This window comes from Haematobia irritans, chromosome 2, assembly GCF_050003625.1.
Source record: "Haematobia irritans isolate KBUSLIRL chromosome 2, ASM5000362v1, whole genome shotgun sequence".
Lineage (NCBI taxonomy): Eukaryota > Metazoa > Arthropoda > Insecta > Diptera > Muscidae > Haematobia > Haematobia irritans.
The window spans coordinates 42,967,657-42,993,068 of record NC_134398.1 but is presented as its reverse complement, the minus strand read 5'-3'; the positions used below and the strand labels follow the sequence as shown (position 1 = coordinate 42,993,068).

The 25,412-nt window shown below is 38.0% G+C and overlaps 1 protein-coding gene and 1 long non-coding RNA gene across 2 annotated transcripts in view; both read left to right on the top strand.

The window, feature by feature from the left end:
* Positions 1 to 25,412, top strand: part of bchs (WD repeat and FYVE domain containing 3 bchs) — a 129,824-nt gene that overhangs the window by 93,206 nt on the left and 11,206 nt on the right. Inside the window, 11 exon segments of the mRNA XM_075293892.1 lie at positions 2,706 to 4,055; positions 4,128 to 5,140; positions 5,206 to 5,360; positions 8,926 to 9,350; positions 9,427 to 10,631; positions 12,835 to 14,066; positions 14,127 to 14,394; positions 14,452 to 14,572; positions 19,223 to 20,348; positions 20,424 to 20,543; positions 20,545 to 20,643. Coding sequence (XP_075150007.1) covers positions 2,706 to 4,055; positions 4,128 to 5,140; positions 5,206 to 5,360; positions 8,926 to 9,350; positions 9,427 to 10,631; positions 12,835 to 14,066; positions 14,127 to 14,394; positions 14,452 to 14,572; positions 19,223 to 20,348; positions 20,424 to 20,543; positions 20,545 to 20,643 — 7,114 coding nt within the window.
* LOC142227505 (uncharacterized) lies at positions 21,841 to 22,593 on the top strand. Its single transcript, XR_012719868.1, has 3 exons — positions 21,841 to 21,929; positions 21,993 to 22,363; positions 22,533 to 22,593. It is a non-coding gene; the product is annotated as an uncharacterized LOC142227505 (long non-coding RNA).

Sequence of the window (25,412 nt, the reverse complement as noted above, 5' to 3'; positions counted from 1 at the left end):
GTATGCTTATTTCCCGAAAAACTCGAAAATACCAACTCCAAAGGGCTACAACAACAACCGCGTTAGTATACCCGTCTTGCTTACAAATGGTTCTGTCTTCAATCCGGGATTTGACAAAACACCAACATAGGAGTTCCCTTGTCATTGAGCATTCGCACTCAATGTGAAGAAGCAAGTTTAATACTGTGGTAACACAATAGACTAAATAGTCTAAGTGAGCCTGAAATAATGGGCTGGTACTATACCTAAACTCATCTATCTTAGGTCGCATTGGTTGTCCGACTTTTTTCATCAATCAGTGAAGTCCGTCCTGGCGTTGCGTGTTATCCTATTTCGTATAGGAGATGGAGTTTTCCGGTGAGGCTCCTTCTTTAGTTCTGGTACGTGCTGGTATAGAGGAGAACCACGGACTCCCATTCTATTAGATTTGAATTAGATTTGAACGCTGAATGAACTGGATACGCATGCGGAACAGCTATGTTTCAAGATAGGCGCCGGTGTATTGTTCTGATCTAACATATCTCAGGGAATACTTAGAAAGATACTATCGGTTTGCAATTCAAATACTAATAGAAACAAGTATATACGGCCGTAAGTTCGGCCAGGCCGAATCTTATGTACCCTCCACCATGGATTGTGTAGAAACTTCTACGAAAGACTGTCATCCACAATCGAATTACTTGGGTTGTGGTATCTTAAAACTTCTTAACATCGTTTTCTAAATTGTGAGTTAGTCCATACGTAGTATATATTAGACCAAAAAGGTATGTATAGGTAAGTCTACAAATAATTACGAATCGGTATGGACTTTTTGGACGATACGTAGAGAGCCAGAATTGAAATATGGGGGGTCGCTTATATGGGGGCTAAATACAATTATGAACTTGATATGGACCAATTTTTGTGTGATTGGGGATCGATTTATCTGAGGGCTATATATAAATATAGACCGATATGGACCTAGTTAGGCATGGGTGTTAACGGCCATATACTAGCACAATGTACCAAATTTCAACCAGAACGGATGAATTTTGCTTCTCCAAACGGCACCGGAGGTCAAATCTGGGGATCTGTTTATATGGGGGCTATATATAATTATGGACCGATATGGACCAATTTTTGCATGGTTGTTAGAGACCATATACTAACATCACGTACCAAATTTCAACTGAATCGGATGAATTTTGCTCCTCCAAGAGGCTCCGGAGGTCAAATCTGGGGATCGGTTTATATGGGATCTATATATAATTATGGACCGATATGGACCAATTTTTGCATGGTTGTTAGATACCATATACTAGCACCAAGTACTAAATTTCAATTGGATCGGATGAATTTTGCTCCTCCAAGAGGCTCCGGAGGTCAAATCTGGGGATCGGTTTATATGGGAGCTATATATAATTATGGACCGATATGGACCGATTTTTGCATGGTTGTTAGAGACCATATACTAACACCACGTACCAAATTTCAAACGGGTAGGATGAAGTTTGCTCCTCCAAGATGCTCCGGAGGTCAAATCTGGGGATCGGTTTATATGGGAGCTATATATATTTATGGATCGATATGGACCAATTTTCGCATGGTTGTTAGAGACCATAAACTAACACCACGTACCAAATTTCAATTGCATCGGATGAATTTTGCTCCTCCAAGAGGCTCCGGAGGTCAAATCTGGGGATCGGTTTATATGGGAGCTATATATAATTATGGACCGATATGGACCAATTTTTGCATGGTTGTTAGAGACCATAAACTAACACCACGTACCAAATTTCAATTGGATCGGATGAATTTTGCTCCTCCAAGAGGCTCCGGAGGTCAAATCTGGGGATCGGTTTATATGGGAGCTATATATAATTATGGACCGATATGGACCAATTTTTGCATGGTTGTTAGAGACCATATGCTGACACCACGTATCAAATTTCAACCGAATCGGATGAATTCTGCTCCTCCAAGAGGCTCCGGAGGTCAAATCTAGAGATCGGTTTATATGGGAGCTATATATAATTATGGACCGATATGGACCAGTTTTTGCATGGTTGTTAGAGACCGTATACTTAGACCACGTACCAAATTTCAACCGGATCGGATGAATTTTGCCCCTCCAAGCGGCTTCGGAGGTCAAATCTGGGGATCGGTTTATATGGGGGCTATACGTAAACGTGGTCCGATATGGCCCATTTTCAATACCATCCGACCTACATCGATAACAACTACTTGTGCCAAGTTTCAAGTCGATAGCTTGTTTCGGTCGGAAGTTAGCGTGATTTCCACAGACGGACGGACAGCCGGACAGACGGACAGACGGACGGACGGACGGACATGCTTAGATCGACTCAAAATTTCACCACGACCCAGAATATATATACTTTATGGGGTCTTAGAGCAATATTTCGATGTGTTACAAACGGAATGACAAAGTTAATATACCCCCATCCTATGGTGGAGGGTATAAAAATTACGTTCCAAAATCGTGTACGGACGGTAACAAAATGAAACAGAAACGTTCACAAAAATTCAAAACGAAATGTTTAAGGTTTTGTCCAAGGGCGTTCACGATTTCATGTATGCGTAGCTTCGTTGCAAAAATATTCGGGTGATGCTTTGGCGGTGAAATAAAGATTGGGAGAAACGAATACGAACATTTTAAAATTATTTTCTTTTAGATGCTCAAACTTTCCTATTTCTTCACCTTTCAGATTCGATACAACTCGCACCCATTCCGCCGAAGTTCAGGCAGCCATACGTAATCTGGTTCTCATGATCTCATCTCTATGCATGTGTGGTTATCACGAGTTACGGCCACCTCAGGCTCAAATCAATGCTCTCTTCAAAATGCAAAATTTCCAAATGCCTCAGGCCACATCGAGGGAAACGTGTGTACGCAATATCTATGCCTTCCAGGTGCTGCAAACGGTATTCCTTAGAGCCACATCATCGGGTCTCTGTTGTACGATATTGGATGCCATCTCTAGAGTTTACCATTCAGAGAATGCCAACTACTTTATATTGGAATCGGAGAATACCTTGAGTCAATTCACCGAGCGGATACATCTGAAGGGTTCACAGATACAGGAGAAGTTTTTCGACCTATTGGAATTCATTGTGTTTCAATTGAATTTTGTTCCATGCAAGGAATTGATATCGCTCTCATTGCTATTGAAGAACAATCATTCGACCAGTTGCAGTATTTTATGCCTGAAAACATTGCTCAATGTCCTTAGGCATAACAATGTCTTTAAGGATGTCTACAGGGAAGTGGGTATCTTGGAGGTATTTGTCACCTGCCTAAATCGCTATGCAGAGCATGTGCGTGAAATAACCAAAGATGATGAGAATGCGGTGATAGCTGAGGATGCGGAAAATGAAGATTTATCCGATAGTATGGGTAAACATGTTTTGGAAGCCATGACCATACTCCTGAGTGGTAATAACAACAATGCCAATGTTTTCCGTGAGAGTGGAGGGGCCAAATGCATTCATGATTTGGTCAAATTTAAACATTGTCGCCCTCAAGCTTTGGGTATCATACGTGAATTGATTCTCTCCGCGGGTGGAGATGATGACATGCTCTTCATACTCTCGGTAATGCATGCTGTTCCGCCATATCAGGTGGAGTTTAAGATCCAAATCTTGAATATGTTATTGGGATGTCTCAAGGATTCACATCGAACGCGTACGGTCTTTCGTAAAGTGGGTGGCTTTGTCTATTTGACCAGTGTATTTGTGTCATTGGATGGCAAACTTTGTGATGAGGATTGTCGGGGGGAAAGTGATGATCCTGAGGCTCAACTAATAACGCAAGATGATTTGGTTCTGCTACTGCAGATGGTGTGTCAGACATTGGCCACGGCCATGCGTTTTGAACCGGCAAATGCGAAATTCTTCCATCAGGAGATATGTACCGCCTCTCTATGTGATACTCTGAGATTATTGGGATGTTTTGGTACGGATACGGAGTTGCCAGAGTTTAAGGAGATTTTTAAGGCTGATGTGGCAACCCAGAAGTATTATCATGAGGTATTCTCGGGAGATATTTTGAATTACAGGTATGTTTGTCGTTAAGCCACAAAGATGGAAGATGGTTTTAGTAACAAGCTTTCTCTCTCTCCCCCGTTTAGCTTCAATGCTGCGATACCCAGATCTTTGTCCTATGTCTGTGTTATATATCGCCTATTGTATTCTATAGCCTTGGATAATTTTGAATCTCCCAATTTGAATAATGTCATCTCACTTTTCAATGATCAACATAATCGATCTCCAAGTAAAGAATTGGCATTACCACCGGCCCATCCAAATCAATTGAATCTCTCACAACCCACCCCGGAACCGCGAATTGTGCATCCCGGTGTGGTTTTATGTATGCTACAGTTATTACCTAGTGTCAGTCATATGGAACACAAAGCCCTGGCCATTAATCTGCAGGTATATCTAAGTGAAATCATCAAGTCATTGGTACGTAGCGAACGTAATCAACAGATTATGTGTGATTATGGATTGGCAGGCCAGTTGCTAACTATAGCTCGTCGAGCTTTATCCGAAGAAGTTAATCCTTTGCATGTACCAATGCAATATATCCTAGAAAGATTGGCTGCCCAGGCCTTACAACCCACAGAGTTAAGAGAATTTCTACGTTTGGGAGAACCCTTGTCATGTGCTAATATTGATTTGACCAAATGCTATACCATGGGAGGTCCTGTTCCATTGACTCGTATTAAAACTCTGGTCTCTATGACCACACCTCGAGATTTCAGGGCTCATGGTTCGAGTACATTACCACCCTTTGTGGAAATGGATATGTCCGCGGAGGGATTTGGTTGCTTATATCTACCCTCTTTGGCTCCTCAAGCTACAGCCACAGCTGGTGGAACCATTGATTCAAATACCATAGGTGGTATAGGTTCCGGAGATCGTATATTTCCCCCACAAACGGGTCTCTCATTTTCCACATGGTTTTGTGTTGAGAAATTCTCCGATCCCAAAACAGATCCTCATTGTGTACGTTTACTAACACTGGTGAGAACTATACATAATCCCAGAGAGGAGAATTTGGTATGCCTTTCCATACTGCTATCGGCTAGAGATAAGGCCATTGTGGTATCGACCCAGGAGACATTGGTTACTCCAAGTAAAAGTAGGTATTCTTCTAGGATTGGTATTCGAATTTGTAATCATTTTCTTGTGGGGGTCTTTTTTCAGGTCTTGGCGATTGGGAACCCGAAGGTTCAGATGATAATAGTGCTCGCATATGGTGTCCCGATTTATTGCACGAGGGTCAATGGCATCATTTGGTGGTGGTACTTAATCGAGCTGTTCTTAAGAACTCCAGTTTATCATTGTATTTGGATGGAACGGTAAGTTGAAGAAGGCATGGCTATACGAAGCAAATTAGGTCTGTGTAAAATCGAACGAGATCAAACAGAAAGTCGCAGCAGACACCACTGCTATCGATGACGTATCATTAACAGCCTAAACAGCTTCATTTGTATGAATGACATCAAAGCTATCTTCTGACGCCGTACCTCGCTCTCCAGAGATCAACTCTAACTACGAAGCTCAGAGACTAAGATTGAATGGCTTGGGAAGGCAAGCGAAAAATGGAGATAAACGGGAGCAGCGCTAATATCAATTTTGGATCTGTCTGATCATAGTCGTGTTTATAATATCGTGGTGTGATGTTTTTGCTATGGTAGATGGACGATTTGAAAGTACATGATTATGAGGAAAGGTCTGATCTTTGTTGCGATAAAATTATTCCAGTTTGACATTCCTTCGCTGTTATTGCCGATGGTCGGACTGAAAGAACAGAATTACTCTGGAAACTATTCAACGCTTCTGCTACAGTGCTTTTTAATTATAAACACTATCGATTTCATATAGATAGGAGTTGAATCGGCTTCATTTGTCATCCACTTTCATGAACCTTGTTAAAATCTGCCTGGTATATTTCCTGACCCATAAGCTATCTTCTGACTATGTATCTCGTTTTCCAGAGGTCAACTCCAACTACGAAACTCAGAGACTAAGATTGAATGGTTTAGGAGGTACATGTTTGGTTATAGAGGATGAAGCCAACCCTTAGACCCTGTTGATACATTGTGTTTCCACGTAGCTTGTTTTTCTCCTCTTCATCAATCGTATTCGAGTTTTCAGACGTAGCCTTGATGAAGGCAAGTATATCCTTCAGGTGGCAGTTTCGTACATCGGTAATATCCTGAAAGAAAAAGGGGCCCAGTATCTTGTTTTATCTGTAACAAAGTTATCGTTCTGCGTGCGCCTTCTTCAGGCAGCCTTTATACCCATAATGTCCAGGTACTCAGCACAGAGTAATATTATGCTGTTCAGTGAGAGCTCTAATCTCTCTACGACAGCGGCTGACTACCTACGACGTTATGTTCGGATCTCCTGCCTAACTGCCGATGAAGAAGCTGATATCGCTTCCATATGTCTGCATTCCGCGTTTCCGAATGAGTCTACGCTTTTCAGTCTCATGAGTATCACTTCGGCTATCTTCCTGATATGCAGATCAAGCGGGCAGACTTCCATCAGTACATCTAGAGCTGTGGTGGCCGTTGTTCTCATTGCACCATTCATATAAATAAGGCCGTCCTGTTTACATGGTACATGTTTGGTCTGGAAATATAGGATTAGGAGAAAAGGCTACAGTACATGGCTGATTTTGGTTGGGACAAAACTATGGTCTAATATTTCTCCGCTGCTAATGAATATGGTCGGACTGCAGCTATTCATACTCTGGAATCTAATCACCGTTTCTACTACAGTGGCTTTTGATTGCAAACACTATCGATTTCATATAGGTAGGAGTTGAAACCGCTTCATTTGTCTTTTCATAGCTTTACCAAACCTCTTTGTCCTGCTAACAGGTTGGCTGATAAGTCCCCGGTCTAACAAAGAAAAACACATTTTTTTGTCAAAATTCGTTTTTATTATTCAACATAGTTCCCTTCAAGAGCGATACAACGATTATAACGTCCTTCCAATTTTTTGATACCATTTTGGTAGTACTCCTTCGGTTTTGCCTTTAGGCCCCAGTTTCAGCGATTACCTCTTCCTTGCAGCCAATTTTTTTCCCTGCGAGCATCCTTTTGAGTCTGAGAACAAGAAAAAGTCGCTGGGGACCAGATCTGGAGAATACGGTGGGTGGGGAAGCAATTCGAAGCCCAATTCAATTCAATTTTTCCATCGTTCTCAATGACTTGTGGCACGGTGCGTTGTCTTGGTGGAACAACACTTTTTTCTTCTTCATATGGGGCCGTTTTGCCGCGATTTCGACCTTCAAACGCTCCAATAACGCCATATAATAGTCACTGTTGTCGGTTTTTCCCTTCTCAAGATAATCGATAAAAATTATTCCATGGGCATCCCAAAAACAGAGGCCATTACTTTGCCAGCGGACTTTTGAGTCTTTCCACGCTTCGGAGACGGTTCACCGGTCGCTGTCCACTCAGCCGACTGTCGATTGGACTCAGGAGTGTAGTGATGGAGCCATGTTTCATCCATTGTCTCATATCGAAGGAAAAACTCGGGTGTATTACGAGTTAACAGCAGCAAACACCGCTCAGAATCATCAACACGTTGTTGTTTTTGGTCAAATGTGAGCTCGCGCGGCACCCATTTTGCATAGAGCTTCCGCATATCGAAATATTGATGAATGATATTACCAACACGTTCCTTTGATATCTTTAAGGCCTCTGCTATCTCGATCAACTTCATTTTACGGTCATTCAAAATCATTTTGTGGATTTTTTGATGTTTTCGTCGGTAACCACCTCTTTCGGGCGTCCACTGCGTTCACCGTCCTCCGTGCTCATTTCACCACGCTTGAATTTTGCATACCAATCAATTATTGTTGATTTCCTTGGGGCAGAGTCCCGAAACTCATTATCAAGCCAAGTTTTTGCTTCCACCGTATTTTTTCCCTTCAGAAAACAGTATTTTATCAAAACACGAAATTCCTTTTCTTCCATTTTTTCACAATAACAAAAGTTGCTTCACAAAAGACGCTTTATCTTACATACGTCAAATTTTGACACGAATTATTTGAAGGTTGGTACTATATAAAAATAATATGTATTTAATACTAACGACGCTTATCAGCCAACTTGTTATAGGATATCATGATCCTCTGGTGAGATCGGCCTCTTAGAACAGAAACTCGGAGAAATCTTCCACTTACGATAAATTAAACTCGGCGCCTAAGATTGAATGGTTTAATAAGGACAGGCGAAAAAGTGTTCGCAAAATTACATGTTCGCCAAATTACAAACACTTATGACTTCATATATGTAGGAGTTGAATCGGCTTCATTGGCTGATCAAAATTTTGCCAAAACCGATCTGTCTTGACGTAGGATATCCTCTGGTGAGATCGGCATCAAAGAACAGAAGCTATAAAGAAAATCATCTACTTACCTTCATGAAGCTCACGTTTAGAACTGTTTGGTATGCTAGCTGACCTAGAGACTCTCTTGTACCGTCGGACCTCTCTCCTCAGAGATCAATGCGATGTAGGCAATGAAGATCGAGCATAATTCCAATTTCATAGGCTGAGTAAAATTTTGCGGATACCATTTTCTGTGTATGGTTACCGTCTCTGCTAGTATATCCTGGTGAGTCCTGATATCTGTACACTATCTGACGTTCTACTTTAATGTGGCCTTTCCCCGCACTACCACCATTGAGATCCTTGATAAATTGGTAGTGGAATGACTGACAGCTCCGTCACATCAGCAAGAGTAGCTGAACTCGAGGCTATTATAGCTGAGGTTTCCATCTATTAAGCACTCTTCAGCTTCTATGGTCTGGTCACCGTAGCCACTTCAACGCTCTTTTGCCACTATTTTGTCCAATGTGAAGAGGGCTTTTCTTGAGCATAACCCATTCTCCTGTTTTCTTTCAGCCTTTACATTCGCAGAAACTCCATTATATCTCACAAAATCCTGGTGCTGGATCGGCAAATTTGCCCGTGGCTACATCGGTATTCGGTTATTTGGGAACACCACCCATTTGGAGACGTTACTCACGTTTGTGTTGGAAACAAGGCGTATGCCATTTACTGGAAGATGTAGTCAATCAACAAACAGTGCAGACGATATATAATCTGGGACCTCACTATATGGGCTCTCTACAAGCTCCACAATTGGGCAAGAAAGTTGAATCATTGGCACCTCTGGTGGCAGAGGAAAAGGTGTTATTGGGTCTAAATGCTAAGGCAGTGTCTCAATTGACTTTGGTGAAAATTCGTAAAGTCTACAGTCGAGCCGATAACAAATCCATAGCAAAACAATTGGGTATGAATTCCCATGAAAATGCCACACCAATAAAGTGAGTATCAAAAGATTTCTAAGGTATGGAAGGCAGATTTTATTCTAACTTTTCTCTTTCTCTCTCCCTCCCTTAGGATTCTCCACAATTCTGCTGGTCATTTGGCTGGAGCTGGTCGCACTTTGGGTGGTGTTGTTGTCGGCTATTTGGGTGTTCGTGTCTTTAGTCCTCATCCGGTTTCAGCCATGATTGATACAGTGGGCGGTTGTAATGTCCTCTTGGGCATTATAGCCATGGCCCAGGATGTTGAATCCCTTTACGCGGGTGTTAAAGCCTTAACCTGTGTGGTCCGTAGTAATCGTGCTGCCCAAAGTGAAATGGATCGTAAGCGTTGCTATCAAACTTTGGGCATGTTTTTCAAAAAGAAGAAGAATCTCCTGAACTCCCATATACTCCATTTAACTTTTGGCCTGGTGGGCACCGTAAATAGTGGTCAAGAAATGTCTGCCATACCCAATGTTACCGCTTTCCAAGATCTCCTTTGTGATTTGGATATATGGCATAATGCTCCCAATGGTCTACTAAGATCCTTGCTTGAGCATCTCTTGGAATTGGCTGTGGAATCGAATGAAAAGAAACAAAATATCAAAATCATGAGAGAGCTACAACTACTCAATAAACTCCTTTACATCATAGTGGACATCCAGGATCATTCAACCAGGGAAATTCTATTCAATCTAGTCGAAGCTTTACTGGGTGGTCAACCTAGACATACGGATCTCTTACTCTTTGGCCAGTATTGTGCCTCCAAATTACCCAAAGCAGAACAAATAGAAAAATCCCCTATATTGCCTTCGATGAAACCCACACCCAATCCTTCGAATTCAGCCGCTACTGCCGAAAACGATGTCACTGCTCAAAATATCTATCTACGTAATCGTTGTCTTTCCCTTCTGCATGGCCTTTTATTCACAGCCCGCAACACGGTCAATTACATTATATGCGATGATATATCCAAAACTTTGGGCATGGATTGGTTATTGCTTTTCATGCAACCCAATGTCCATTTCACCACCGTCATCATAGCTGTACGTATTTTGGTTGTAGTCTGTGCCAATGAAAGTTTCTTGGTACGATTCCGTGATTCAACGCACAATGGAGGTTATTTACGATTCACCGAGATGGTTTCCCAAAAGAAATCCATGGGTATAGCAGCACAACAGTTGAATTCTAGACCTTCAACTGGTACGGGAACCGTTATAGTGGCAACGGCAAATGTTATACAACATCTACCCACCCATATAGCAGGAGAGGTGAAAACCGCTGCTTTAAATATACCGGGTAAGTGTAAAATATCAGAGTATTCGTTGGTTTTAAAATGCTCAAAAAAGAAACTCATGTAAAGAAACTTTAAGCGTTTAACTCCAGCTTGAGAAAGTGAATGCCTGCGCTGAATATGTCCAACTCATCTTCCGCCAGTGAGGTAAATAGCTTCAAATCAGCTTTCCCAATTCTTATAACGGTTCTTTTCACGGGAATGATTTTATTGGTTGCTAATCAGAGAGATCGGGGTGGTCTAACTTCATGGCCAAATTTGCTAGAGTTCTGAGAATATAGTTGACGTATATGATATGATATGGTATGATATAGTTGACGTTCTCCACTCATTTACAATAGTGAAGTGTTGTCGAGTTGATCCCCAATATAATCTCTCTAACTATCACATCCCGGCTCTAAGAACTAACTGTTATTATCAGATTGCCTATATGCCACTATGGTGCAATGGGTTCAAACCCAGTTTCGACCAAACACCGAAAAGATTTTTAGCGGTGGATTATCACACCTCAGTAATAAGGGTGACATTACAGAGAGTTTCTCTAAGTCATTTCACTGCAACGTAGAACGCCGTTCAGTCTCGGCTATAGAATGGAGGTCCCTTGTCATAGAGCTTAACATAGAATCGGGCGGCATTTAGTGATAAGAGAGAAGTTCACCACTGTGGTGAGCCCGTATCAGTTGGAGAGGTTAGTTCACGAAGTTATGGTATTAGCCTCCCTGTCCATGTATCCTGTGATTTCAGTGATCTTCCTTATCACACCATTGCAGGTCCATTGAAGGATCTGTGTCTACTCTTTAACGACGGGTTTTCCCGACCTTGGCTGGGGTAATCCTCGTCACAGGAATGTATTCTAGAGACTGAGATAAGGAGAAGGCAAGTTTATTACATTGTTAAGGTAATGGGCTTTTTATTGTCGGGTGGACGTGGTGAGGGTGAGACCTAACGGTCCTCACTTGTGTAAATCCTGCTGGGCAACTAGCGGCTTCTCATATCGCCGGTTATGATGTTGTCGGCAAGTGAAGAGGTGAACACTACTCTAGGGATCTTCGATGTGATGGTGTGAGAAAGTGGGTTTTGGTCAATGTATGGATGTTCGACGGGGTGAGATGGAGGAACACGGTGGAGGCCAAATAGGATCACGGGACGGTCGCACACCTCTAGCTATGGGATAACAAAGGAGAGGGGAATGTAGGAGATCGTAGCTAGAATGGTCGCACACCTCTAGCTGTGGGATAGGTAAGGAGGAGGAAATGTAGAAGCACGTGGCTAGAGTGGTCGCACACCTCTAACTATGGGATAGGAAAGGAGATGGGAATGGAGGAACACGTGGCTAGAGTGGTCGCACACCTTTAACTATGGGATAGGGATATGGGATAGCAAAGGAGAGGGGAATGTAGAAGAACGTAGCTAGACTTGTCGCACACCTCTAGCTGTGGGATAGGTAAGGAGGAGGAAATGTAGAAGCACGTGGTTAGACTGTTCGCACATCTCTAGCTATGGGATAGGAAAGAAGAATGGAATGGAGGAACACGTGGCTACAGTGTCGCACACCTCTAACTATGGCATAGGAAATTAGATGGGAATGGAGGAACACGTGGCAAGAGTGGTCGCACACCTCTAGCTACGGGATAGGATTACTATGGATTCTACATTAACTACGACACGCTTCTATGAAATTCTTATGATGCTTACCTAGTTGATGTGTCCTCCTTGGCTGCTGTTGATCGACTGACCCAGATCTCATACACTGTCAGCCTTTTATACCTTTCCCGAGCATGTTGTTAGGGTTACTGCGCCAGACCATCGTGGTCTGTCTACATTCGCGAATGTTTAGGGCGTGTGGAGGATAACCGAAATTATAGGGCTTTCCGGCATAATATTCCAACAAAGTAATGAGTATATTAACCTGAGCATCTCACGTATGTTAAGGTTTTGCAGTGTCCCGAATTATGTTATTCATTACTGACATACTATGACTGTTGATTTGTATGGTTATAGGGGGAGTGGGTGATGTGGAATTTGCCTTTATATCCGTCGAAGAAGTTGTGGTTGAAAGTGGGAGAGCAATCTCCCATCATTCTAAATGACAACTCTCTTCTAATGGCAGCCTGATACTATTGACCCATATATTGTAGTCATCATTTTTTCTCATATTTTAAATTTGTTTCTCCATTTTAATTTAATTTCCCTTCTTTCGACTTTCAGGCTTCCAATCTCTGGAATGGCTTATGCAATACCATCTTGATGTCCCCGAATTATATTTCCTAATAACAGCTCTGATTATGGGACAGCCCGTAAAACTATTGGCAACAGAGCATACGAAATTCGATTTAGATCGTGTATGGTCCTTCCTATGGGGAGCTCCAGTATCGACTAATACGAATATACCAAAAATGAACATCTGCCCAGAGGGTGTATGTGTTCTCTTGGGCATGGTAAGGGCCATTGTCCATGCTGGTGACACGGCACCTTGGTTGAAAAGTCATCCGGAGACAATAATACAATTACTATTCAGTCTATATCAGAACCTTGCGGATTTCATGCCAGTTATGATGTCGCCAGATGTTGTCTCATCGCTGGTTTCTGTACTATTTCCCAATAGTAGCAAAGAAGAAAGTGTCGAATCAGAACCGAATAGTGGCAACAACTCACCTGTAGAAGAAACTGGAGGCTTCCTGCTAAGCCTTACATCTGCCAGTGTAAATCAGACCACCATTAAGCTTACAAATCATCCGGTACGCAAGTGCATTATCGATTTCCTAAGGGTAATAGTAGTGGATTCATTGAGCCTAAATATGCATGGCAAGACAACACCAGTTATTGACTTGGTCTTAGATTCCTCACCAGAAAATTCCGAAATGCCGCTACAAATAGAATATCAAACGGAAATTATTACAGCTTTAATGGATCATCTTTTGGCTGCGGATATATTGGTGGGAGAACAGGCAGCATTATCAATATTGCCTCTGATACAAAGCCATACCCAGCATGTGGCACCAAATGTCTTCTATTTTACTGCACGAGTTGTGGATAAAATGTGGCAGGGATGTTTGACCCGTAATCCGCATGATATTTTCGACTTCATCATCAAGCTGATAGCTCAAGCCAAACGGAGAACTTCCTCCTTGACTTTGGAGCAATTACATCACTCATTGAATCGTACCATTTTGTATTTATTGTCCAGACCCACAGAGGCTATAACGGAGCAAATGAGTGTACTCGAAGCTTTACACAAAATTATCACACACCGATTGTTGATATTTGGAGCAGGAAATCATGAATTGGAGTTTATAGGATGCCTAACCTATTGTCTGCTTCAGTTAACCTCAGATATGAAGATTATTTTGGAGCCAGCTACAACTAGGAATACTACATGGCATGTTAATCCTCAGGCTGATATCATAGAACCTAAGGATGAGGATCTAAATCAATTACAGGTAAGGGAGACGTTTAGTTCTTGACGTATATGTGTATGCAATGGTATCTGCTTCTTTTAGGGCCGCAATTTAATTGTGGGCGCTGCTTTTCGTGTATGGGAGGAATTGTATGTTTGTAAGAAGCCTGCCATCGAAGAGGTCTTCAAGGTGAGTCTATCAGCTCCCCCAAATAACCAAAAGGCTCCCGACTTGCAGACCACACGTGAGCAGGTTATGGAATTAGCCTCAAAGCTTTGGTTCAACTATGTCGATACGGAACGTAAAGCTTCATATCGTATTCCATGGGAAATACACAATCAAATCCAATCGAAGATTCAAAAAGTCACAGGTGGTTTAACACGTTTAGCCAGTCGCACCATCCAATCGAAGATTCAAAAAGTCACAGGTGGTTTAACACGTTTGGCCAGTCGCACCAAAGTCAAGAAGGATGAAATGGTGCGTACTAAATCTTCAATGTCCCGGGAATGTGCCTTTGAATGTACTGGCATACATGTACAGCTAATAAAGTAAGTATCTATTTGAAATTAGACACAAATTTTTTCCATACTGCTTTAGTGATGGGTTGGGTAGATTGGGATAGATAGGAACTTAACCATCTACAGGAAACTATATAGGAAAGGTCTCACCATATCATCGGGGACGGGACAGAACAGAGAACGGAACGCCGGACAAAGACAGATCTGTATTTAGATATCAAGAGGAGACCTGCATTTTAAAAACATACATTGGACTTGATTCGATTTGCTAGGCATAATAAAAGATGTGACAGCTACTACATCTCAGTAGCGACTGGCATGCCAGTTAGTTCTCAGAATGGGGATGTGCCTCCGGGGCAGTATATATTGGGACTCAAATGGACTATACTAATTTCTGTGATGGATATAAAGTCCTGCCAGCATGGATAATGGTCTTGTGCCGAAAATCCCCAGATTTCACCATGATCAGGCTTGAATTTGTGGATCAAATAACTTGGCATGAAAGACTGCTATGAATTCTCATTACGATGATAATTGAGTTAGGGACAGATACCACGATTCATGCATCTTGCATTTATGCTCTTTGATAAAAGTAGCCAGGAACTATTTTCCTCACTAAAAGGAAACTATTTTGCTACATTTCTTGGCAAGAGTGCATCATTGCAGCAGACCGAATTCCCGAATTCCATTTGAACTTCCTTATGATACGAATAAGGTTGGGACATAAGACGGATGAGATCAGATTGTATTACCAGTTATTGTGAGACAGCTATGGCTTTTGATCACGTTGATGATTGCGTTAGTGTCCGATGCCATCATTCTCGAAAAGAGAACGTGTATACACTTGGATAAATGTAACAAGGAGGTATTCACCTCGACCTGAAGGGAAACTACTTTGCCATATCCCCCCAAACTCAGCGTCGACTGGAGAAACAACCTCCGGCGAATTCTTGGCAAAAGTTTGCAGTATGTTGTATTTCTGACATTCGTTCGAAATTCCCTATGATATCAAGAAGACTGCATAAACAATCTTCAGGGATTTCTTGATAAGAGTGCATCATTGCAGCAGGTCGAATTCCCGAATTCCATTCGAACTTCCAGGAAGGTTGGGACATAAGACGGATGAGATCAGTATTTGTATTACCAGTTATTGCGAGACAGCTATGACTTCTGATCATGTTGATGATTGCGTTAGATTTCGATGCCATCATTCTCGAGAAAAGAACGTTTATACACTTGGATAAATGTAACTAGGAGCTATTCACCTCGACCTGAAGGGAAACTACTTTGCCATACCCCACTGCCAAAGTTAGCGTCGACTGTAGAAACAACCTTCGGAGAGTTCTTGACAAGAGTTTGCAGTAGGTCGTATTCCTGACATTCGTTCGAACTTCCCTATCATATCAAGAAGACTGCAGAAACAATCTTCAGGGATCTCTTGACAAGAGTGCATCATTGCAGCATGCCAAATTCCCGATATACATTCGAACTTCTCTATGGTACCAAGAAGGTTGGGACGGATGAGATCAGTATTTGTATCACCAGTTATTGCGAGACAGCTATGAATTCTGATCACGGTGATGATTGAGTTTGGGTATCATGGATTACATGATTACACACATGGATAAATGTTACTAGGACCTATTCACCTCGACCAGAAGGGAAACTACTTTGCAACATCCCGCTTCCAACGTTAGCTAGAGAAACAACTTCCGTGGATTTTTAGGCAAAGGCGCAGCAGGTCGAATTGCACGATATGAGTCTGAACTTCCCTGACTTTGTAATGATCATACGTTGCTACATAAGATGGATGAGATCAGTATTTGCATCACCAGTTATTGCAAAAATACACATAGGGATTACATGCCTGAAATCAGCGCCAGTGAGATATCGCATAATAGAGTATTATTGGTCGCTTCGATTAGGTCAGCAATGATTAGTTCATTGCCCTTTCTGAAGTAGAAGCTGATAGGTTTGATGATCCCAGTGGGAGTTCTTTGGTAACTGGTGGTTATTTGTCTCATTTCTGTACGATGGGTTATTGAACTTGCAACTATCGGAAAGTTGTAAACTGCTAGATTATGCTGAGGATGAGGCCCTAAGGGCCCATAAGATCTCTAGAGAACTGTTCGAAATCATAGCAAACAATTACTTAGGAAGAATAAGTCTATGGCTTAAAACTAGCAGGAGAACGATTATTCGAATAGGATTGAATAGACAGAAGAGTTTAATCAAGAATTACCTTAAATATCTGAGAGTCTTCTGAGATAGCAAATTTAGGATCGTAATTACAAGGTTCTATCGACTACGACGAACCAACCAAGAATAAATACATATGAGAGGTACTGGATAGACAATCGGAGAACTACTGGCGAACATGGAATACGAGCAAGTACTTTACACATATCCTGCTTGCAGAGACCTGGTAGGGAATAGTACTTACAAGACAAAGTGAAAAGAGTATGTACTGCTAGTTATATCTGCTTACCATAAACTATTGACATCTGCATCAACTTTCCTCACTGAAATTTTTGGATCTGGATTGGATCTACTTATAACAGACAGGTCTGAGATATTCAGTGAACAAGCAAGAGGAATTAACTCTATTGTTTAACATACAATCTCGACACCCGCATCAAATTTCCTTGCTGGAATTGTTGCATTGAATCTACTGATAACGGCAAGTTCTGACATATTCAATGAACAAGCATGAGGACTTAACTCTATTGATCAACCAACAGCAGAGAAAAGGGCGCATCAAAAGAGCATGATTATTAAATAAAAAGCAAGGGAGCCACCGTGGTGCAATGGTTAGCATGCCCGCCTTGCATACACAAGGTCGTGGGTTCGATTCCTGCTTCGACCGAACACCAAAAAGTTTTTCAGCGGTGGATTATCCCACCTCAGTAATGCTGGTGACATTTCTGAGGGTTTCAAAAACTTCTCTAAGTGGTTTCACTGCAATGTGGAACGCCGTTCGGACTCGGCTATAAAAAGGAGGTCCCTTGTCATTGAGCTTAACATGGAATCGAGCGGCACTCAGTGATAAGTGAGAAGTTCACCAATGTGGTATCACAATGGACTGAATAATCTAAGTGAGCCTGATACATCGGGCTGCCACCTAACCTAACCTAACCTAAATAAAAAGCAAAGGAGATATGACACAGATTTCAAAGTAGACCTTCCAACTTATTCCAAACATCATTAACTGGATAAATAGACCTAGTAAACATTTGGAACCTATATCCATGAAAATACGGAAGGTAGTAATATTTGTGACGTCTGTCATATTGAGGAAGACGAAGTGAAACACACGCTCGTGTTTTTATGAACAACGTAAGAGAAGGAATATCTGAGTCAGGGTCGGACGAGAGCTGCTTCGAAATTGTAAATCGTGTCGAAGGCGCACTTAAGGAACGTAACTGGTAAGGATCTATCGACTACGACGACGAAGCTAGCGAGAATATGTAAAGCAAAATATGAGAAGTTCTAGATAGACAATCAGAGAACTGCCGAAGAACGTAGCATACGCCCAAGTACTTTGCGCATATCCTCCTTTGAGAGACCCGGTAGGGAATAATGCTGGCTAGACAAAGTGCAAAGAGTGTGTACTCTCCGACTTAGTAACCATGGGAATTTTGGTGCCTATATCCATAAATACAAAATACGGGAGGTAGATCTATTTGTGACCTCTGCCATATTGAGGAAGATGCAGTGAAACACACGCTCAAGTTTTCTTGAAAACGCAAGAAAAGGAATATATGCGTCAGGGTCCAACTAAATCCTTTTCAGTTTTACAATGCCGAGGAAGTTTTTTTCCGAGATTACGAAGAAGCTTTTTTCCGAGATTACGAAGAATACTGAAAACAATACTGGTACAAGAATTTTATAAAGGACAGGGGAGTAGACAAACGAAAAAAATGCATAAGCGGAGAATTTTCAAAAATTACGAATGCCGAATTCTTAATCTTTTACGAGAGTATATAGGACAGGGGAATAGGCAAAGAAACCACTGACGAATGTAGAAAATGCTAAAGTGGTTCCGGGGAAATTTCAACAATTACGAACGCCGAACCCCTATTCTTTTACGAGAATATATAGGGCAGTGGATTAGACAAAGGAAACATTGATGGATGCAGAAAATGAATCCCAAATCCGAAGTAATACCAAAGCGGTCCCGGGGTGGTGGATCTTTTGTGGGACCAATAGGTTAGGTAAGGTATAGTGGCAGCCCGATATTTCGGACTCAGACTATTCAGTCCATTGTGATACCACAGTGGTGAACTTCTCCCTTATCATTGAGTGCTGCCCTATTCTATGTTTAGCTCAATGACCTAAGGGACCTCCATATTATAGCCGAGTCCGAACGGTGTTCATCGTTGGGTTGAAACCACTTAGAGAAGCTTTGAAACACTCAGAAATGTCGCCAGCATTAGTAAGAGGGGATAATCTACATCTGAAAATTGTTTGGTGTTTGATCGAAGCTTGAATTGAAGCCATGATCCTTTGCATGCAAGAGGGACATTTCAATTATTGCGCCATAGTGGCTTCCTGGGACCGCCAAATAAGAGTGCCATATCACTAACTACGTTAGGAGGTTTCAACCCGATTTTTTACGATTTTCTTGATTTCAGTCTTAAAGAATATGGTCCAACTTTCTAAACTTTACCTTACTTTCAGGGATCTTTGGGAATTACGCTGCAAACAATACCTACAAATGCTGCAACACACACAACGTTATGTCTACCAAGATTGGGTACAATCGGAAACAGAATTGACACGCGAACGAGGTCTTTGGGGTCCCGAAGGATGTTCAACTCTGGACAAATGGATTTTGGATACTACAGAGGGTCCACATCGTATGCGCAAGAAGACAATGCGTAATGATCTCTTCTATTTGCAATATCCCTATCGACCCGAGTTGGAGATTCCTGATAATCGTCAATTAAAATATAAAGTCGCTACAAGTTTTGATAGTAAAATCTATTACACCCATTGTCAACAACCTCCAAGGATATTATGTGAAACGGATTCCTTGACACAACAACAATCATTGCAACATCAACATTCCGTAGATGCCAATCAATTGATAAAGACATCAACGCATCAGCATACACATCCACAATTGCAAACATCAAAAAGTGAACCAGGTGGGACAGCGACAACACCACCTCAATCCCCCAATGAACATCGTTTGGCTCAGACACAAGAGTCGGTGGAGGGTAACAATCAGGATGACGATGAAGAAGACGAGGAAATGTCCAATATGTCCGACGAGACATTCCTAAGACTTTTGGAGGAGCAGGAGAAGATCTCATTTATGTTTCGTTGTGCTCGCATTCAAGGTCTGGATACATTTGAAGGTCTCCTATTGTTTGGCAAAGAGCATTGTTATATTGTTGATGGTTTTACTTTGCTCAAGAATCGAGAGATTAAAGACATTGACACTCTACCACCGGGGGCATATGATCCGATTATACCAAATTCAGGAGGTACCACACGCCAGCATAAACTGAGACAATGTTCGAAATTTGCCTATGAAGAGATACGTGAAGTTCACAAAAGACGTTATCTTTTGCAGCCTATCGCCTTGGAGGTATTCTCCGAGGATGGTCGAAATTATTTGCTAAGTTTCCCCAGAAAAGTAAGGAATAAGGTGTATCAGCGTTTTATGGCTCATGCCACGGCGATTAATGATAATGCCCAGCAATCGGTGGCTGGGCAAAAGAGGACAGCAAGTGTGGAACAAACATCGGGTATATTTAGCAGTTTAATCGGGGAAACTTCGGTGACTCAAAGATGGGTGGTAAGTATTTGCAGAGAAATGAGTGATGGATGATGGATTAAGTAATCGTCTTTTTCATGTTTTTTTTCCCCACAGCGTGGTGAGATTTCCAACTTCCAATACCTAATGCATTTAAATACATTGGCTGGCCGTTCCTATAATGATCTCATGCAATATCCTGTATTCCCTTGGATATTAGCCGATTATGATTCCGAAAGAGTTAGATTTCAGTAATCCCAAAACATTCCGAGATTTCTCCAAACCCATGGGGGCCCAATCTGAAGAGCGTTTGGAACAATTCCAGAAACGATTTAAGGTAAATGTTGACAAAGTATTTTTTTTTTTTATAGAAACAAAATGTTCAAAAAATTTTCTGTAGGAATAAAATTAAAAAAAAAATGTCTATAGAAAAAAAAATTTCATAGAAATAAAATAAAATAAACTAAAATAAAATAAAATAAAATAAAATAAAATAAAATAAAATAAAATTTTGACAAAATATTCTATAAAAACAAAATTTTGAGAAAATGTTTCTACAGAAATAAAATTTTTACACAATTTTCTATAGAAATATAATGTTGACAAAATTTCAATAGAAATAAAATTTTGACAAAATTTTCTGTAGAAATAATTTTTTTTTGTAAAATTTTATTTCTATAGATAATTATGTCAAAATTTTATTTCTATAGAAAAATTTTCTCAAAATTTTATTTGTATAGAATATTTTGTCAAATTTTATTTCTATGGAATTTTGTCAAAATTATATTTCTATAGAAAATTGTGTCAAAATTTCATTACTATAGAAATTGTTTGGAAGATTTTATTTCTATAGAAATTTTTTGCAAATTTTACAAAAAAACTTTATTTCAAACAAATAAATTTTTTATAAAAAAAAATTTGCAAAAATTTTCTATAGAAATAAAATTTTGCAAAAATTTTCTGTAGAAATAATTTTTTTATAAAATTTGTTATTGAAATAAAATGTTGACAAAATTTTTCTATAGAAATAACATTTTGTAAATATATATATATATATATATATATATATATATATATATATATATATATATATATATATATATATATATATAATATATATATATATATATATATATATATATATATATATATATATATATATATATATATATATATATATATATATATATATATATATATATATATATATATATATATATATATATATATATATATATATATATATATATATATATATATATATATATATATATATATATATATATATATATATATATATATCTAATAATATATGCTTGGATAGGACCATATATAGCACTATATCTAATAAGATATGGTAGATATAACATCATATCTGACTATATATGGGGTTAAATACGGTCCAAAATATAATAAAAAAATCATGAACAAGTTAAAAAGATTTTTGAAATACACGTCTAACGTCAATGCCATTATGTCAAATGTCAACGCCGTCAGGGACATCAATTCTAAACAAATTTAACGCCAGACTAGCTGAGAAAATTAAGAAATTTAATATAATTGTTTTAAATGTGTTCCTTTGATAAAGTGTATATCGTTTCCTTTATTGCGGAGATTATGTAGGTAAGTAGATTGTATATGTTATTTCCTTAGAAGTCATTTTCATATTGTTTTACTATTTTCTAGATTTGGAAAAAAGGAAACCTCAGTGGTGTACTGGTTAACATGCCCGCCTTGCATTCAAAAGGTCACGGGTTCAATCCCAGTTCCGACCAACACCAAAAATTATTTCGGCGGTGGATTATCTCCTCGCAGTAATGTTGGTGACATTTCTGCTTCAAAGATTCTCTAAGTTGTTTCAGCGCAACGTGAAATGCCGATAGGACTCGATTATAGCAAGGAGGTCCCATGTTATTGAGCTAATTATTGAATCGAGCAGCAGTCAGTGATAAGTGAGATGTTGATCACTGTGATGTCATGATGGTCTGAATAGTATGTATGAGCCTAAAATAACAGCCTATCGCTATACCTAACCTAATCCCGAATACACTTTAAATGTGAGTATTAAAAGCAACATAAAATTATATGGCAATTTTTATTGCAACTTAAAGAAGGATGATCCAAAACAATACTAATACTTGCTTACATAGTTCAATATATTCCCATATTTTGTTTATTCCTATATTTGTTTAATAATTGTTTTTTTTTTACTTAATTTCATTGCAGATTGCCTTAACGCTGTAATACTTTAGTCGCGTGTCTAAGTCCAAAGCAGAAGAAACAAACGAAAAAAAACCCTGGACAACACTCTAACTCAACTGTCAATACTCTTAAATAGGTTTGATGGATCAATTTAAATTAAACATATTTATTATGCACATACTTTTTGTCTGTATTATTAAATAAAACAATTGATCTCATTTTATATACAAATTATGGGCTTTTATGTGTTGATCTCGAAAGATACAATTGTATCAAATAATATACAATTATATCAAATTAGATCTGATTAGATGTGTCTCATTTTTGAGATCTGATCAGATCCAATTTCATAGTATTTAGATCTGACCAGATATAACCATTTTTCGGATCTGCTCAGATCTGACCATATCTTGGCTCAGATCTAACCATATCAAATCAGATCCCCCAATTTTTACACGGGTAGAAATAAATTCTTCAAAAAGTTTTCTAGAATAGTTTGAAAAATGTATTTTATAGAACCAAATTTTGCAAACATTTTCTATAGAAATATAATGTTGACAAAATTTTCAATTGAAATAAAATTTTGACAAAATTTTCTGTAGAAATATTTTTTTTGTAAAATTTTATTTCTATAGATAATTATGTAAAATTTTATTTCTATAGAAAAATTTTCTCAAAATTTTGTTTGTATAGAATATTTTGTCAAATTTTTATTTCTATTGAAAATTTTGACAAAATTTTCTATAGAAAAAAAATTTTTTGATAAAACTGTCTATGCAAATAAAATTTTGCACGAAATTTTCCAAAAATTTTTATTGAAATAAAATTTTCCAAAAATTTTCTATAGCAATAAAAATTTTGCAAAAATCTTCTATAGAAATATTTTTTTTTTTATAAAATTATATAGAAATAAAATTAAAAAAAAAATTATATAGAATAAAATTCTATAGAAATAAAATCTTTAAAAAGTTTTCTAGAATAGTTTGAAAAATGAATTTTTGCAAAAATTTTCGATAGAAATAAAATTATGTATAAAATTTTTTATAGAAATAAAATGTTGACAAGATTTTCTAAAGAAATAAAATTATTTCTATTTATACAATTATTTTCGAGCTTTATGGACAACTCGATGAGCCCGTCGTAAAACTAGGAAAAACACGACTAATGTACGCGTTAGAATTGTTGTTGTATCCTGGAAACCAGTTTCTGTAAGTTGTCACATGTTGATGTAGTTGACTGTAGAAACAATAAGCATTGTTCGACTGTTCACCACTTAGGTGAATTCTAACAAATTAGCTTTCTAAAAAGAAATTTCGTGTTGTTGCATTACTATGTAACAAAACGAAATAAAAAAAATTAGATTAAGGGGCTTGTAAGTTATATGAAAAGATGATGTACAGTGGGAGAAAAGATGATTCAATTTGTAAGAGAAATTTCCCAAATGTTTTCTCCATAAGGAGTTAGCATAAAGGGCCCAAAATTGAGTCATCTCTCCCAGCCAGATCTATACTAAAGGCTGTGGAAAGGTTTATTCGCCCGAACCGAAACATGTATAGTCCAGACGTGTATAGATTTTTATCTGGCGTTTTCTTTTCAATGGCTCTATTGACCATGTTCCTTAATCTATATCTGTCCATAAAGCTCGAAAAATAATTGTATAATTAGATATAATACATTTGGACGTCAATTGCCTGTTTCGGTATCAGGCTAACATGAAATATAAGAAATAAAATTATATATAAAAATTTTTATAGAAATAAAATTTTGACAAAAGTTTCTATAAAAATAAAATTTTGCAAACATTTTCTATAGAAATAAAATTTTCAATGGAAATAAAATTTTGCAAACACTTTCTATAGAAATAAAATTTTACAAAAACTTTCTATAGACATTTTCTATAGATATACTTTTTTATAAAATTATTTAAAACATAAATAAATAAAATTGTGCAAAAAATTTCTATAAATATGCAATTTTGACAAAATTTTCTATAGATATAAAATTATATAAATTTTTTTATAGAAATAAAATTTTCAAAAAATTTTCTATAAAAATAAAATTTTGCAAACATTTTCTATGGAAATAAAATTTTCTATGGAAATAAAATTTTGCAAACACTTTCTATAGAAATAAAATTTTACAAAAATTTTCTATAGACATTTTCTATAGATATAATTTTTTATAAAATTATTTAAAAAATAAAATTTTTATAATTTTTTTTATAGAAATAAAATTTTGACAAAATTTTCTATAGAAATAAAATTGTGCAAAAAATTTCTATAAATATGCAATTTTGACAAAATTTTCTATAGAAATAAAACTATATAAAATTTTTTATAGAAATAAAATTTTCAAAAAATTTTCTATAGAAAAAAATTATATAAAATTTTTTGACAAAATTTTCTATAGAAATAAAATTTTTGCAAAAAAAAATTTTATACAAATAAAATTTTCCAAAAATTTGTATAGAAATAAAATTTTGACAAAATTTTCTATAGAAATAAAATGTTGACAAAAATTTCCTATAGAAATAAAAATTTGCAAAAATTGTCTATGTAAATAAAATTTTGCAAAAATTTGTAAAGAAATAAAATTTTCCAAATATTTGTTATAGAAATAAAATTTTGACAAAATTTTTCAATAGAAATAAAATTTTGCAACAATTTTCTATAGAAATAAAATTTTGCAAAAATTGTCTATGGAAATAAAATTTTGCAAAAATTTTTAAAGAAATAAAATTATTCCATATATTTGTTATAGAAATAAAACGTTGACAAAATTTTTCTTTAGGAATAAAATTTTGCAAAAATTGTCAATAGAAATAAAATGTTGTAGGTCGAAAACCTTTGTTGTTAGTACCTATCTCATTTAATATCATAATTTATTATGGTTTTAAATGATTTA